General features: G+C 38.9%; 1 protein-coding gene across 1 annotated transcript; it reads right to left on the bottom strand.

Moving 5' to 3' along the window:
* Positions 1 to 13,660: 13,660 nt before the first annotated feature.
* TIGD4 (tigger transposable element derived 4) lies at positions 13,661 to 16,477 on the bottom strand. Its single transcript, XM_005415710.2, has one exon. The coding sequence runs from the start codon at positions 16,445 to 16,447 to the stop codon at positions 14,921 to 14,923; it is 1,527 nt and encodes a 508-aa protein (XP_005415767.1). The 5' UTR covers positions 16,448 to 16,477; the 3' UTR covers positions 13,661 to 14,920.
* Between the last annotated feature and the right edge of the window lie 15 nt (positions 16,478 to 16,492).

The raw sequence follows: 16,492 nt of genomic DNA, 5'->3' as shown, positions 1-16,492 counted from the left end.
TAAATTTTCAGGGTGCTTACAATGTATGTTACCCATCTGGAAACATTTGTGCATGTTCAATGTTAACTGTTTCATTGGTTTTTAGAGTGTAAAGGGCATTTCTGAGCACAAAGCTAGTCTGTTTGCTGATGTTGTTCCCTAATAGAGAAGGATTTGCATCACTGAGATTACAGGATGTCATCAGAGGGACATTTGCAGAAAAACAGAAATGTATTCCAATGCTGCAGCCACTTGGCTGGCGCTCTTCTAGTTCCTTTTTCCTGTGAGAACAACAGCTAAATTTTTCAAGTGATGTGGCAAGTTGATGGTTAGTTACAGGGCATTTATTACAAACCTGCTAGCACAGCTTGTCTGCTGCACTCCTGAGCAGCTAATCCACCTGCTCTGAAGTGCAGGCAGGGACTAGAACCAGCCAAGTTCTACTAGTCCCTTAATGACTTGTTTCTGTCTCTGACATATGTTGAGAAAGGACAGATAAAATTTTCCCACAAGTTGCTGTGAAAGAATGGAAAATAGCAGTGTATTGCAATTGACTACAACATTTTAAAAAGAAACAAAGATCAAAGCAAAAGAGTTTGTGCAAAGCCCACAGGGATCTTCTGGAGTCAGCCAGAGTGTCAGCTGCAATGGCACTTCTGTGGGCTGCTGAGCTAAGTCAGATTTGCAGAATCAAGGCTAAAATCCATCCTTGTGTGGAAATCTCATGGGCATCTGGAACTGCATCCACCATTGCACTTGTTTCAGAGCAAGCAATGCCTGACTAAGTTGCAGATGACAAAGCTCCCTTTCCAACAAATTCAAATCTAGATTATATGAAAGGAGAAGTTACATTTTATTTCAGACACAGAGGTGCTTCAGGAAAAACCAGAATCTTTCAATCTTTTCAATCTTTCTGAAACCAATGCCACCAGTATAAATTAGAACAAAGCTTAGAACAATATTATCCCTAACTGGGACAATGTAATAAAACTAAAATAGAATGACAATAAAAGCATAAAAACAAGTATCTGCCAGTTTTAAGAATCTCTTTGCTTAACTGGACTTGTAATTTTCTTTTATTTTCTTTTTCTTTTTTTTTCCACATACATAACACAGGCTGTTATTTCATGCTGACAATATTTTGGATACTTCAATACGAACAGAAATAAAATACAAAAACTAAAATTGAAAATATCCAGATGTTTGCATCTAAGTTTCCTTTAACAAAATAAAAAATATATTTAAATAGAGACTTCCAAGATTGAAAATCTCTAAAATGGAAGAGGCCTCTGGGTGCATTGAGAGCACTGGCAGACATATAGTGTATGTGCACACTTTGTTTCTACTAATTTTTGGGAAAGCAGTACATAGATTATACATTTTGCACTTGCCAAAAGATTGCTGAATTACTTGTGACTTATGTAAATTCCTAAAAATAGATGATGCCTCCATTCTGTTGTAGTACTGACTGTGTTTTGAAAGATGTGTCCTCCTGGAAGCTCAGCTTTCCCTCAGGCAAAATCCACAGCTGAAACAGCACTTCCAAAAGGACAATGTCTGGTCAGCAAAGTGATCTTGTTATCTGACCACAAGAGAGACACAATTACTAGCTGATGTAGGTAGTACCCAGCAGAGCTTTCCTGTAGACTAGTGGGGATTCACCCATAAAATCCTTCACACAACAACCTTCCTAGACTCCTATCATTGAAGTCTAGGTGGGACTCCATGAGTCTGTCTCTGTCTCAATGTAGGCTGGATAAAGGTGGGATGAACCCCCCAAAGTACAACTTTAGGGTTTGTTTGTTTGTTTTCTTTTTTAAAAGCCTGCACTTACCTCAATGCTACCAGCTTCATATTCCTTTTGGTAGGTAAATAATTTGTGCTTTCTCCTAACTTGGTAACTTTGGAGTGTTCCTGGGCATCAACAGAGGTTGTACCCTTTTCTGCTCCCAAAACTGTTTTAACAGGGAAAACCTAGTGTTTTGGGCCAGGATGCTGTGCCCCACTTATATTCAAAATTGTTCAGAGCATCCTTATGAGACATGAAGCCATGAGCATCTCAGACAAGAAGACAAAGCCTGAACAATTCAATTCTGAGAATCGAGTTTTCAGGCACTTTTATTCATTGTAACGTACCACTACTGTGAGAGAAATTTACAATTTATTAATCTTTTATATTTTGTTCTTCTGAGGCCAGTGCTGGAATGAAACTGAAATAAAACCCATCAGTTTTTAAAAGAGCTTGGGTCACCTTCCTGACCTTTTATTTATGAGTAAATCAGGCTTTCACTTCTTTGTGGAACAGCATGGGGATTTATTAGTCAAAGGTTTGTTTAATTCTTTGAAAATAATTATGCACATGTTATATTAGGGTTTAAGCTGGAATTAGAGACTGAAATTATATAAATGGAAATATAAATTTTCTGTAGGGTTGCAGTATCTCAAACCTGTGTTAAGTATACAGCTGATGTAAACAATCCAAGTCCTAGTTAAAGGAACAAATGGATCATTGGGCACTGCAAGTCAGCTGTCAGGAGAGGATCCCCTTCCACTCTCAGTCAGGGGTTGAGGAATGCATCTGACCAGAAGCAGACCCCAAAAGATGAGCCATGTAATAAGCTAGGAAGAATTAATTTGCTTGAGATGGCTCACAGAGGGATGGGAGTGTGTTCAAAAGCCTGTTTAGAACAGGAGCTGACTCCTGGGTCTCTGGTATTGGGAATAAAGCTGTTTTGTACAGAAATGGCTGCACAGGCACAGGAGAGCAGCAGACCTCCCAGCACAGACACACACATGGCAGACAATACAACTGTCATGCTAAAAGGAGTATCTGTGCCATTTAGGAAAAAAAAATTCAGAGAATGGAAATTCCCTGTGGCTGCTCCTGGGAGTGAGAGAAGAAACACATCCTGGGTGTCCCACACACGGATCAGAGCCTTGTCTGGTCACAGGCCTTCATGTGCCAGCTCACTTGGTAGATGCATGGGCAGCAACTTAAATGGGGAAAAAGCTGTCAGCCGGTGAATGATCTTCCCAGGAAACGTCACCGCTGCGTGGCTTACACGGAGGTGCCTGCTCAGTAGTTGTCACTTACAAGTCAATGCTAGCTTAAGATCTGGCTTGAAAAAACCCACAGTGCTCTGTAGATATTGAAATATTTCTTTTAAAGAGATAACAAGACGTGAGATTGATGGAGTAAAGGATTGAAAACCAAACAGAAATCTGTCCTGAGTGCAATCACTGGGGATTTAGTAAAATGAAGAGTAGAGAGACAAGGTGCTTAAGGGAAAGTAAAGTACATATTTTAAAATTCTCCTTACTTTCATTTTTAGGGTGCTTCAGCTGGATGTCTGGAGGTATTTTCTCAGCTGTGAGCAATTCATAAGAAGAGAATAAAATCTGAAAAGCACATTCCTTCAGGAATACTAGACCATAAAAAAACACACCAGCACATCCAAATTGTAATGTGAGTACTAAGATTTTTCCAGCCACACCTAAAGTATCTGAAGATAATCCTTGATGTCCTAAAATAATGCTGCTTAAATGTTGCTTGATACTTTTTTAGGCTGTGGCAGCTCTCATTTGATCCTCCCATCTAGGTTACTTTTTCTGTTCTTAAATTAAATGTTGTTGAGTTTTTCCTTTGCATATTTTCACTGTAATTACTGAACTTTAGTCCACAAATAGTTTATATAGAGTCCAGACTCTAAGGAAACATTAAAGACAAGCCTTTTTAAAGCTTCTCAGATACCTAAAAGTGCAAATAACCACTAACTACATTTAAGAGTATGGATATCTGATCTGGCGCAAATTTTGTTCCTAGATAATTTGAAAAATTTATTTTCCATAGTTTGTAATTTAAATACCTTTGAAGGACCTAACCCAAGTGCTCAGTTCTAGTGTGGTGTTATGAACCAACATTTAAAACATGGAAGCAGCCTCCAGTCCTGTCATAGTCCAGCTCTGCAGAATTTGAGGACATATTTAAGCATATAAATAGTCCCAGTAGAATTAAAGAAACAGCATCCAGCTTTAAACCAGACAGATATTAAAGGAAAAAAAGTGTGATAGTCTGCAGAGAGACTGTATTTATAATGTGTGTGCAAGTGAGACGCTAAATTAAGGCTGTTTGGAAGCATCTCAGCCTGTGGTTTGAGCCTGTGCCTGTTTAACTTCAGGCCCCTGAATCAAAATATGTTAGTGGTCCTGAAGGCATTTTGTCTGCTCCACTATGCAAGTGGAAACTAGGACTGAAGCAATGAAACATAGCTGATTATTAGAAAATAAACATGGTTTTGAAACACATATTTTTAAAAAATATTCAGTTAAATCACTTTATATATGGCATTACATTGTTAATACTGGTTTGACCATCACAGCTGCTAATATGTGATACATCCCTTTGTCAGGGGGATTATACTAAACCCACATATTGCTAACTCAAAAAGTTTTAAACAGCCTTTGCAGTGCCAAGGAAGCTGTTTCGGAAATTTTACACTGTTGTCTAGAATCTGAAATCAGAAACCATGCTGAAACCTGGAAAACTATGTATCTGCAGCCTCATTTTCAGATGGAAATGTGAGTTGTGTCTTGCCTACAATTCGTATTTCTCTGAAAACCCCATCTCAACACGGGGTGTATTTAATCTCTGACCAAGTCCTCATACAGATGATAGAATTTTTTGGTGATATGCATCCAAAATGCCATCAGTCACAACCCAAGGAGGGATATGCTGAGGGCATTTGTGGCAGAAAGCATTGCTTCTCAACACCCTGTGTTTAAATCTAACTTTTAGTTCAGTATAGCTGACTGTAGTGCTGCAAAGACTACATGGAAAAAAAAAAGATCATAAATTTGGCCTTCTGATTGAGTCTGGTATGGGGAGAAATCCTTTTCTAAGAGCTGGGTTGGATGTACTGCAGCACATTTTCAGGTGGATCCGTGTGTTGACCAGTGTCTGTGATGGCAGTACAGGATGGCACACCTTTATTAAATGTTTTTTTGGTTGCTGTATAGAGTTGTGACAGTAAAATATCCTTCAGTATATATACTAGCAGCTCAATTATACATCCTAATAGCAGTACACAGACTGATACCCCTTAAGTCCTGTGGTTCCTCTTCTATGCATCTGTCCATGCCACAGTCACACCCCTGTGCCAAAGTGTAGGTGCACCAAGTGTGGTCTGAAGTGAGAAGATCAGGGTTCTGACAGGCTGCTACCTTGCCTACATCCTGCTCTCTGAGGCTTGATCTTCTGTCAGAAGGTACAGGTTTTATACTTCTGTGTATCCTAGGTAAGAGGCAAGCAGTACTAAAATTCTGTGAGACCTGGCATTCAGCCATTCACAGGCAGATGCAGCAAGAATGAAAGAGGTCAGTCCTAGCTATTGGCTGCTAATGAAACCCCTGACAGAAAGAATTGTAGACGTGATCCTATAGGAAATAGAAGCTTCCTGGAAGTGAACATATAATTCCTCTCATAATCCATTTTGGTTCTGAGTACTTAATTGTGAAGCTTTATGCCTTCTACCATGTCTGCAAAGGTCAATCCACACCTACCCTGAGTCTACACCCTTCTCAAATATAAGTAAGGGCAGATCTCAGCATGGTTTAAATTCTTATAATTTTATCTCCACACAGAGAGAAACATGGAATTCATTTCAGGTTCACAACTCATTCTTTTCCCATTAGAGCTGGAAATGCTTTTAGAGAATGCAAGGATTGGATATTCAACAACAGCAACAACAAAAAAAACCAAAAAAAAAACAAAAAAACAAAAAAAAAAAAAAAAAACAAAAAAAAAAAAAAAAAAAAAAAAAAAACAAAAAAAAAACCCAAAAAAACCCAAAAAAAACCCCAAAAAACCAACAAAACAAAACAAAAGCCTGGAAGCCTGGTGCAATATTTAAAGGCTGTAAATCAGGAGGGTGGATTGCACAGAGCCATCTCAGGTTTCCAAACTGGGGGACTGATCAGATCAGGCAGGGGGCTGACAGTGAATTTTTAATCTCTGAGGAACTGGAATGGTAGACAGGAAGAAGCGAGAAGGATGAATGATTAAAAGCAAACCAGTACCTGCATTACTGCTTTTGGAGGAGGTAATCTCACAAATATGTGCCTTGCCTGAGGAGTCAGCATCCTAATAAGAAGTTGGCTCAGCCCACTTGGGAGGCAGAGCAGCAGTTAAATCTCCTGCTGGCTGGATCCCATGGGCTGCTTTCCACACGTTGCCAAATTTGTGCCTAATCCTTGCAGGTCAATATGCCTCTGAACACTAGCAGAGCTCCTCCCAAAAGAACACTTTTCAAAATTATCTTCTTTGTGAAGCTGCACCAGTGCAAGCTACTGGTTTCAACCCCTGTGAGATGAGGTGAGAGGATAAAGAAATCTGAAGGAAGTTTTAAATTCATAAAGCTACCTAATCTCCATTCCAAATAATTCCTTAGGAAGCTTACATTAATGTAAATTTCATATAATCTCATTGTCCAGGATGCTCTCTGCCATCCAAGGATTAGTCCTCAACAGATCATCACTGCAAATGCAGGCATTTCACAAGGAATGCAGGTTTGGAGTTGCACATGTGCATTATGGCTGGGTATGAATAATGCTGTAGGTATTGTTAGGGAATGATCAAGTCGTTTTATTACAGCTATTTAACCACGAATATTTGAGATGAAATTGCAAGGTGATTTCTAGCCACCCAAGCATTGTGTTTGCCAAATGCTCTCCTGTTAGCTCTGGCAGGAAAGTTGTTGGCACCAGATTACACTTTGACAAAGCTCTGAAGGTGTTGTATGATTTAGGGCACCTAAACTACATGAGATGAGTGAAGGCCAGTTGAGGATGGGACACAAAAAACTACAAGTTTTATTACATGTTTTCTTCAGCTTTACCTTTTCTATTTGGATTTCTGTTGCCAACTTCTACATGGTGAAAGGGTATGAAGAACAACATTGCCAATTTGGCAAGAAATTATCAAACCCTAAATTTCTTTTGGTTTGTAAGAGAATTTCTGTTGGTTTTTGAAAAGATTGGGTTGGTAACAGGACATGCAGGGGAAGCCTCCTGATGGGGGTTGGAGGACTGTTTGTATTCATTCAACAAGCAGAGCCAAGAGCCTGTAGCTCTGTCTGCCTGTACTTGTATTTCTGTCCTGCTGTTGCATGTCTATAGCATTTGCAACATCTGCTCCTGCCTCTGCAGATGCTCAGTGAATAATGCACTGAGTCTGGTCACCCTCAACTCTGACAGGGAATTAAGGGTTTCTCTCTACTAAAATTTGAATTGTAATTCAAATTTGAATTGTTTGCCTTTGCCCATGTGTTGAGATACATGTAACACTCAGAGCCACTTTTTCTCAGAGCAGTAAAACTGATATCCATTGTGCCAGCTTTTCAAAAATAGTTTAGCAGTTGTTAGTAACAGCACATAATAAGTATCTCTAATTCAGATCCCAAGTTCATATTACCAAGTGTCTCTTGGTTAATTTCTGAAAAGCCATGTCAATTTTCAAGCTCATCTGACTCTTTCTGAAACATCTAGACTCTGCAGAAACCCTTCTTACACAGAAATGTTCTTTCAGCCTTGCCTTGTCTCTAGGCAAATGTCTATTTGCTTACTGAACGTTGATGAGCCCTGGGCAGGGCAGTGACAGTTTACACAGATCATGTGTCATTAGCTCTGGGGAAGAAAACTCAAACACAAATTTGTGTCAGTTTTCAAGTGGAGCTGAATTGTGGGTGGACATTTCTTGCTATCCAGAATTTAGAGAACTTGTGGTGTTACCTTTCATAATAATTTCTGTGAGCCTAATTATATATGGATATGGACTTACAGAGGACTCTCGATGTTGATTTTTAATAAAAAGTTCTGCTTAACCTGACTGACAAATTTTCCTTGAGTTCCTGCAGGGGAATCTCAATAGACCAGAACCCTGCCTTTTAACCCCTCCTTTTTTCATGTTCTACCTGCCTTTCTCTATGATCTCAGGCCATATGAGCTCGCTACACACGGCACAAATATCTGAAGTCTCACAAACAGCCACTGAAATAGCAAAAAGCAAAAATAAACAACAAAAGTTGTAGGTTCAAATAAAAAACCTTGATAGATATTAGCTAAGGTTTGAGCTGGCTTTCAATCTGACTTTTTAATACAACATTGTAACACAGTTAGCTATGTCAACAAACAGTCCTAAACTCCATCTTTGTGTAGGTTTTGTTTGTGGGTTTATTTTTTACAAGGTTAAAATAAAGAATAAAATTCATGCTGGTGATCAGGAGTGCAAAAGAAAGCTTCAAACAATGTCAAGACTTGAAATGACTGAGCATAAAGGATGGGGAAAAATGCAAAGAGGTAAAGTTAGGGAAGATAACATACTTTTAATCATTACATAATATTTGATGTACAAATATCATGGAGACACACCAAGTAAGATAGAAAGTAAAAAAACTGGTTGTCTCCAGAAAGAGTTAAGTATTTGTTTTTGGAGGAGAGAACTGAACATGAAAACATAGAAAGGAAGACAAGGGAGTTTGAAATGCAGTTTAAATATTAGATGGGGCCAATAAAAGAGGAGGGAAGAAAGTGCCAAAGAGCTAAGAGTAGCGATATGATATTTAGAAATGTAAATGTAAAAGTGGAATGTGGGAAGGATGCTATATAGGCAGGTAGGGGTAAGAGATGAAAGAGAAATAGGAGCAGTTTAAACAGAGATACTAAATGTCAAATTGATAATTTCAAAAGAACAGGTCAGAAGGGACCACTGACAGAAAGAGAAAATGGAGACACCTGAAAGGAGAGAGAGATTATGTGTTTTGTTACCAGTTCTCTTGGACATCCTGGGGAGCTGCTGGAAAAAGCACTGCTCACCCTCTGCTACAAAAGGAAAAGACAAAAAGAAATAATGACATACTAAATGTTTTCAGCTAAATGAAGCAAGGATTTGAGAAAGCCACTAAATACAGCAATGGAGAAATTAGGGCCTATGATCACGAGAATGTGTACCAAGAGGGCGATACGTGCTGATACATGAGACAGTTCAAAAATATGATCTGCAAAAGATAATATTAGAAATAGGGAGTGTAAGGAGGAAAGCAGTTTGCCAGAAGGTTGGGCCAACAATCCTAACATTAACATTAGAATTGCCAGGATATCAATGAATATAAAATGATAGGGGCAATGGATGAATAAAAGGTGGAAGGGGTAAGATAAAGAATTTTGAATAGCAAAGTATCATACAGCATCATTTATACAGGTTAGAAATAGGAGGCACCAATACTGCTAGAAGAAAAGCAGCGCTTTCATTAGGTTGTCTCCTTGTACGCATGATACAGAGGCAGCCCCACAGCACATCTCTCAAGAGAAGTGGCTGACTTCAGATGAGAAATCCAACAACTAGTTACCACATGTCGAAGGAGTTCTTGAATAGCGCGTGTTTTGTAAGAACTTCTCCAGAGCAAGAACTTCTCCAGAGCAAGAACTCCTCTTTCAGCCTTGCTACTGAGCGGGACCAGGAGAGCTGAGACATCTTAATGCCCTCCTCAGCAATCCTGGGTCCCACAGTCTTCAAACAATAAACCATGAATTATTTCATTTGGCATTTGGGGTGAGGTTGCACTATCCCATCAGACCAAACTTTCTCAGACAGATGAGTCACTACCTTGGTGATTACAGCCAAGTGCTGGCACAGCACATAGAGCAATGCAAGCATGGAAGGGCAGGAGGATGCAAACCAGCTCTGGAACTCACCTCCCCAGTGACACAGCCACTACCTGTGGGCAGGCTGACAACACACATGGATTGTAGCTACCTATGTGTTGATGGGAGTGACCTGTTCCCCTTGGTGCTATTCATGCACAAGGCTGGAATGGTTGTGGCAAAGGTAGCATGACATGAAAGCTTAGGAAGAACACGACTTTCAGCTCAAATATTGTAAAACATATAAAGCCCTTTTAAAATTTGTCAAAAATATGGCACATTCTCACTCAACAGACTTGGTAATTCTGTGCGCTATTTGTTCACTTTACTGATAGCACTAATTTGCAGTTTACACTTTTCCATTCTGCTCAAAGAACAGAGGTGACACAGCTATGAATAAGTTGACAAGACACTACTGGCTTTCCCACTCTGCCTTAACCCAGAGGTTGTACGGTTTTAACTAGACCAATTCAGTTAAACGATTACATTTGAAAGGAGAAAATTCAGCTCAAATAGAGTAACTGAGCTACCAAGAAGGGAAATGAGCTACACCTGAATTCCTGTTTCTATAAACCAGTGATGTGCAGTGGTATCAGGAAAAGGGAATCACATGTCTATACCACACTGCTTTACCAGCATAAAGGCTGTGTATAAAATCAGGCTGTAAAACATCAAGTTTTTATATTTTCATCTGTTGCAAAGATTTTTTTTCTGTTGTTAAAGCATGTATTGACAGAAATGTGCTGTCACTCATCCCACTGCAAAAAATTCAGTTCAATTTGTTTGCTTATTAATTGATTAGGCGTTGTTCTGATTTTCAAGGAAGGGTCTGTTGTAGTGTGTTCAGTGTTCAATGGTTTGTTCCAATTCCCCCTTTTCATGTTCTGTTACTGGTTCTGTCCCGGTTCTCCTTCCCGCTCTTTTCTGTATTCGGTACTTGTCATTTAATCGGTTGCTATAGTACTTAATTGGTTCCCCTTGCACCCCTCCCCGGTTTCCATGGTACTTAATTGGTTCTCTCTCCCCGGTGCCCTGCCACCCACTCTCAGTTTCCTGCCTTTAACGCTAGAAACTTCTACCCAGGGCACAGGATTAGTGGCTCAGAGGCTGGGACCCCTCCTTTGCATCGTTACTGTTGGTTTACCTGTTATGTCTGTTATCTGTAGCTTACATTTGATTTGTCCGAGGACGGGTGCCTCCCCTACCCCTGAAAACCCACCTGCACCCGCCCCTCGACACCCTTTTTCTGTTGCACCCCCTTGGACTACAATAAACCAGGACTTTGTCACAGATTGAGGGTCGCTTTTCCTTGTTGGCTGCAGCGGACTCTAGTCCTGTCCCAAGGAGACGTCTTGCCACTATAACGTGGGGGATCTCCTTAGGCGCTGTCCCTTGAGCTGAGGCTCCCGCGAATGGGACAGTGTCCCGACAGGCTGCTGGCAGTGCTGGCTGCTAGCTGGGACACTTGACTGTTAGGCAAGCGCTGCTGCAAGGGTCCCCCAGAACGGACATATTAAAACATTTAGATACAAATACTGACTTCCTTGCATAAATATAAAAACTCTTCTCTGGCCACAACAGCATTTCATTCTCAATGAGAACTTTGCAAACCCTTCATTTAACAAATGCCTCCCAAAAATAGGAAGCACCAGCTTTTATTGATGTTAAAGGAATAAAATAACATGAAACACTGTTGTTACATTCCATGGTTGCCCAGTCACCACACATTTCAGGTAAGTCTTGAGTAGGCCAATATTACTCTATCACTTCAATAAATACAGCCACCAAAAAAACTTGGAGGTATTTTACTAATATTCTCATGTTACATTTTAACTTAAGTTTACAAAAATATTGCACATAAAAATTAAAATCACTTAATACTCTGTGTGTTTGAGAGTATTATTCTCAAGATCTGTGTAATAATGTGAAACCATTGACTTATTTACTTTGATTGCTTACCTATCAAAACGTCACAAATAAATCTTGGATATACAGGCACACATGGATTGCTCTCCTGTAGATCCCTGACTGCCTCCTCTCTTCCATTTTTGCCTAAGGGTGCAAAAAGTTGTTATTTCCTTTTACCATTAGGAAAAAGCAATCTTCCTTTTAACAGTTTTAAAAGAAGATTTTATAGACCTGAAAGGTGTCCAGAACTGCACACACTGTAACAAACACAAAAAAATCAGAGTGTAATATTTCTAACAGTTTTCAAAAACCATGCATTTCTGAAGAGCATACTTATTTTACATATTACTTATCTCAAGAATGAATCTGAGGATGTTTTTTATTATATCAAACATATTTTCAAAATATTTTTTTCTATTTTGGCCTTGTCTAGACATCAGTTATATTTTTAAAACTTCATATTTTCAGTTCCCACTTCTAGAAGTCATTTTGGGTTACCGAAAGCAACCTCACTGACTTGATGCTGAAGAACATAATCACCATCGAACCATAACATGAGGCAGAAAAGCTACAGGGAAAAAGCACATTGTTGTCCATACTAATATCAAAGTGTTAAAGCAAACAACAGCCTTAGTTACCTGCCTTTTGTAGAAAAGGTTCTTCATTTTAAATATGATGCAATCTAAAGCGATATTCTTCCTCTCCCTCCAAAAGATATCACCCCAAGATATAAAAAACACAGTGTCCTGGTGGTTTACCCAGACAATGTAAAGAGATCTCCAGCTCAAACTGTGTGCACAGGCTGAACTGACAAACATTTGCACAGCGCACTGCTTCCTTATCCACTGTTTGTATTTTGCATCTGGGAGTCTGCATCTCCCCATGACAAAAACCTGAAAAAGTAACAACTTCAGAATGGATTTCATTTTCACTCACTATAAATGTGACCAAAATCCAAGTGAGGAGAAATATTTGGGTTCCTAAATAACTTTGAAAGCTATAATGTTAGAATTTAAAGTGTCTGACTTACAGAACCAGTTTCAGCGAGTGCATTTTAGTTTGGTTTCTCAGAATGAACTAAGAGGCTAAGAAAAATTCACAAATTCTCTAAAGATACAGGATTTTGACAGGCTGTATGTTTTTTAAAGCAAGTTTCACAATTCACCTTCAAAGTTCAGGCCGAATTAGTAAATCCTTCCTGTTGCTTTCATGAGGGAGTATGAAAACACAGTAATTCACTTCCTTCCTTTCCAGCTAACAATGTTATTTCCCATCTCCTGATTTTACAAGCCTCTTCTTGCAAAAGTTATACTTCTTGTAGAGTGCACCCTTCTTTACCCAAGATTTGTTGCTTACATACATAAGTCTTTCTCATTCAGATCCAACACTTTCACACTCCGAATTCTCTCAGAAGGAAACAGAGAGTTCCTTTATTCAAAACCCAGGCCAGTGAGGGCCACATGGAGTCAAATCATAACAAATTATACATTTACTATACAAATAAAAGAAACTTTTCCCTAAACTTGCCTTTAGCAGAAGAAGCTGTTGCAAAGAAATAGATTTTAAATCAAAAGGTTACTATAGGAAAATTATCTACAGATGTCTGTGGGATTCAGGTGAACTTCAAATAAACTTAGTCAGCATTGAAAGTACTTTTCATAAGCTCATTCTAAAGTATTTAAGCAAGAAGAATGTGACAGAGATTGTTATTTTAAAAGATTTTGCATTGTATTTTAAAATAATAAATACCTAGAAGAGATAATTCAGAGGAGTACCTTTTTCACAGATTCTATAAATCTCCATGTAGAACTATATTGGGATTTCAACAGAAATTTCTTAATTAATCAGAATATCCTTTAGATGGAATTGACATAATATATTTTACAACAAGAAACCAGAAGTTTGTGGGGTTTTTTGGAAGGGGTTCTAGTAAACACTCTAACAGCCAAAAGCTTTTTCTCACCATCCCTAATATTTTCACTGTCTTCCAACAATCTGACACATTTTCTGAAATGATTTCACAATAATGAAAACGGATAAACTGTCCTACACCAGAAAAAAAAACAGTAAACAAAGCTATAGCTAAACTATTTATTTAAAACTGAAGATTTACATATGCATGAGATTTTGTTCTCATGGGTTAATTTTAGGCAGCATAATAGATTTTTTAATTACATAGGCTTCCTAAAGGGCCTCTAAATTAGAAAAATTATTCCTCTAAATTAGAAAAATAATTATCTCCAAATTTTGAAAAAAAATTAAATTTATAGATATGGAAAAGATTTAAGACAGGTTTTGAGAAGAGCCAGAAGGTCACATATCCTGTGGGTTTTGGCTCTGATATGATTACCTTGTTTGAAAGGCACACTCAAAGACATGTAAATGTACTGTGATTTACACAACTTCACACCGCAATCATGCAAACAGCACCCTTGTTAATGGGACTTGTAGTGATAAACCACATGAGTGCATTGAATCCTACAGCAAAGCCTCCAAGTATTGAAAATAAAACAAGAGCTCAGTGAGATTTTTACTCCAGATACTGGGGGTTTTTTTCTGTAGAAATACATGTAGTTGCACAAAAAACCTACATCAAATCTATGCACCAAAAAGGCTGAAAATGACAGAATAACCTTCCTTTTTGACCTCTTCAAAGACCAAGAAAAGGTTTGTTTGTCTTTTGACTCTTGGATAAATGATTATGCCATTTGAGTGTATCCACACATGAGCAGTTTTAAGAAAACAAAACAGCACATTCAAAGCTGTGGTAACTTTCTGTGGTTCATCATATGCTGCAAGAGTAAAGATGGCCAGAATTCTTGATAAAGGGCAAGAAAAAATTCTTTTTAAAATGCCTTACTTCTCAGAATTTAAACATGTATTTTCTGTGTTATTCAATTTTGTGTTTAGGTATCAAAAGCACCAAAGTGATAAATATTTACTACTCCACTGTCAAAACTCCAAAACCACCAGTGAAATTATTGATGTGTGAAAGTGCTAGTCTCTTCTTGAAGAAAGAATTCCAAGTGATCAACAGTTTATGCTGAGTGCACCAAACTGCTCAAAGAATTTCTTTTACTTCCACTGTACTTACTAGAGTTAGCATTTTAAGGGTTCAGCTTACTCCCTCTCTTCACCTCAAATATATGTTATTTGCTCCTGATTTTGTGGAAAATTTCAGTTCATAGCCCTTTTTTCATAGTATTGTTATGTTCATCTAGGCACCTGAGCAAAACATACCAGAGAACATTTCAGCAATGTTTGTTTTTAAACTATCTTTGATTATATAATTTCTTTTTTTTTCCCAACTACATGCTTTCCCACTTTGCTAAAATATTTATTCACATGCTACATGTTGAATAAAATTCTCCAAGTCAGCTAGGGAATCATAAAGAGAATCATCTGTGTCCTGACTTCTGAGAAACTTTCGAAGGGTATCTAAAGCACTCAAAGCCTCATTTTTGGATGGTAAAAGCTGTTCAGCTCCCTGAAGTTGATCACCTTCATCCTTATCTTCACCACCAACAAATGTCTCAGCTTTATCTGATGCACTTTCTTTGGCACACATCCTTTCATTATTTGTGGGCACTTCATAAGTTACCAAGCCATCATCTATAGCTGCATATTCTTCCAGAGACAAACCTTCTGGAAACTCTACTCCAGCTGCCCGTGCATGTGCAATCAAATCCAAATCACTTTCAACTTCATTGTCATTTTCATTTGTCTCAGTTTCTAATTGGAAAGTTGCTCCATTGCAACTTTTTGCAATAGTCTCTGGTGTTACTTCCCTCCAGCACAGGTACAGCATCTCAATTGCATCAAGAAGGGTCAGCATAAACTCTTTATTACTTTCTACACAGTCAACAAATCTCTTGATAAGACAGTGCCTGTATTTTACCTTCAGACTTCTGATAATCCTTTCTTTCATAGCTATACATGAAGAACAGTCTGGAGGAAAGAACACTAATTTGACAGACTTCAGGTTCTTTACTTCTGTGTGAGCTGGGAGAGAATCAACAAGAATAACCACTCTGCGCTGCTGTGCTTGAAATCTGTGATCCAGTTTGTGCATCCACTGTTCAAAGATTCCTGAAGTCATGCATGCCCTATCATTTGCTTCATAATCCACTGGCAGCGATTTCACATCTTTGAAAGAGTGTGGAATTTTGCTTTTTCCTATAATGAGCAGTGGGAGTTTCTCAGAGCCATCCATATTTGTACCCACCACTACAGTGATGCTCTCTTTGCTTTCTTTGCCTACAGAAAAAGTTTCCCCTTTAAATGTAAACGTGTTATGTGGTAACATCTGATACAACAACCCAGTCTCCTGTATGTAAAACACATTTTTTGGCTGATAATCATTTAAATAACAAGGAAGCACATTTTGGTACCAAAGAGTTTGAGCACCCACTGCAGGAGTAGCAGCTGCTTCTACAGGCTGAGCTCTGAAAACTAAACCATACCTCGACTTGAAACGATCGAGCCAGCCATTGCTGCATTTAAAATCACTGTGTCCAAGCTTCTGGGCAAAATCATTCGCCTTGAGGCGCAACATGGGGCCATTGACCGGCACATTCAGGCACTGTGCAATTCTGTACCACTTCATCAATGCTTCCTCCAGGTCGGCATAAAAAGCAGTCCTCAGTCTTTTCCTTTTAGGATCAAACCGCAAAGTTTCAAAGGCTTCCAAAACTTTTTCCTTATTCTTCATAATGGAAGACAGGGAGTTCCTCTTGATGCCATACTTGGCTGCAATCTCCGCCTTTTTCTTGCCGCTCTCCACAGCGCTTATGATGTCGATTTTCTCCTCGATAGTTATGCTTTTTTTCCTCCTCACTGTGGCTTCGGGCAGAGCCTCTGCCATGGCACCGAGCAGCGTCTCCCGGGCGCGCTCACCCGCGCCCACAGC

This window comes from Geospiza fortis, unplaced genomic scaffold, assembly GCF_000277835.1.
Source record: "Geospiza fortis unplaced genomic scaffold, GeoFor_1.0 scaffold40, whole genome shotgun sequence".
Lineage (NCBI taxonomy): Eukaryota > Metazoa > Chordata > Aves > Passeriformes > Thraupidae > Geospiza > Geospiza fortis.
This window is presented reverse-complemented; position numbering and strand designations above follow the sequence as displayed.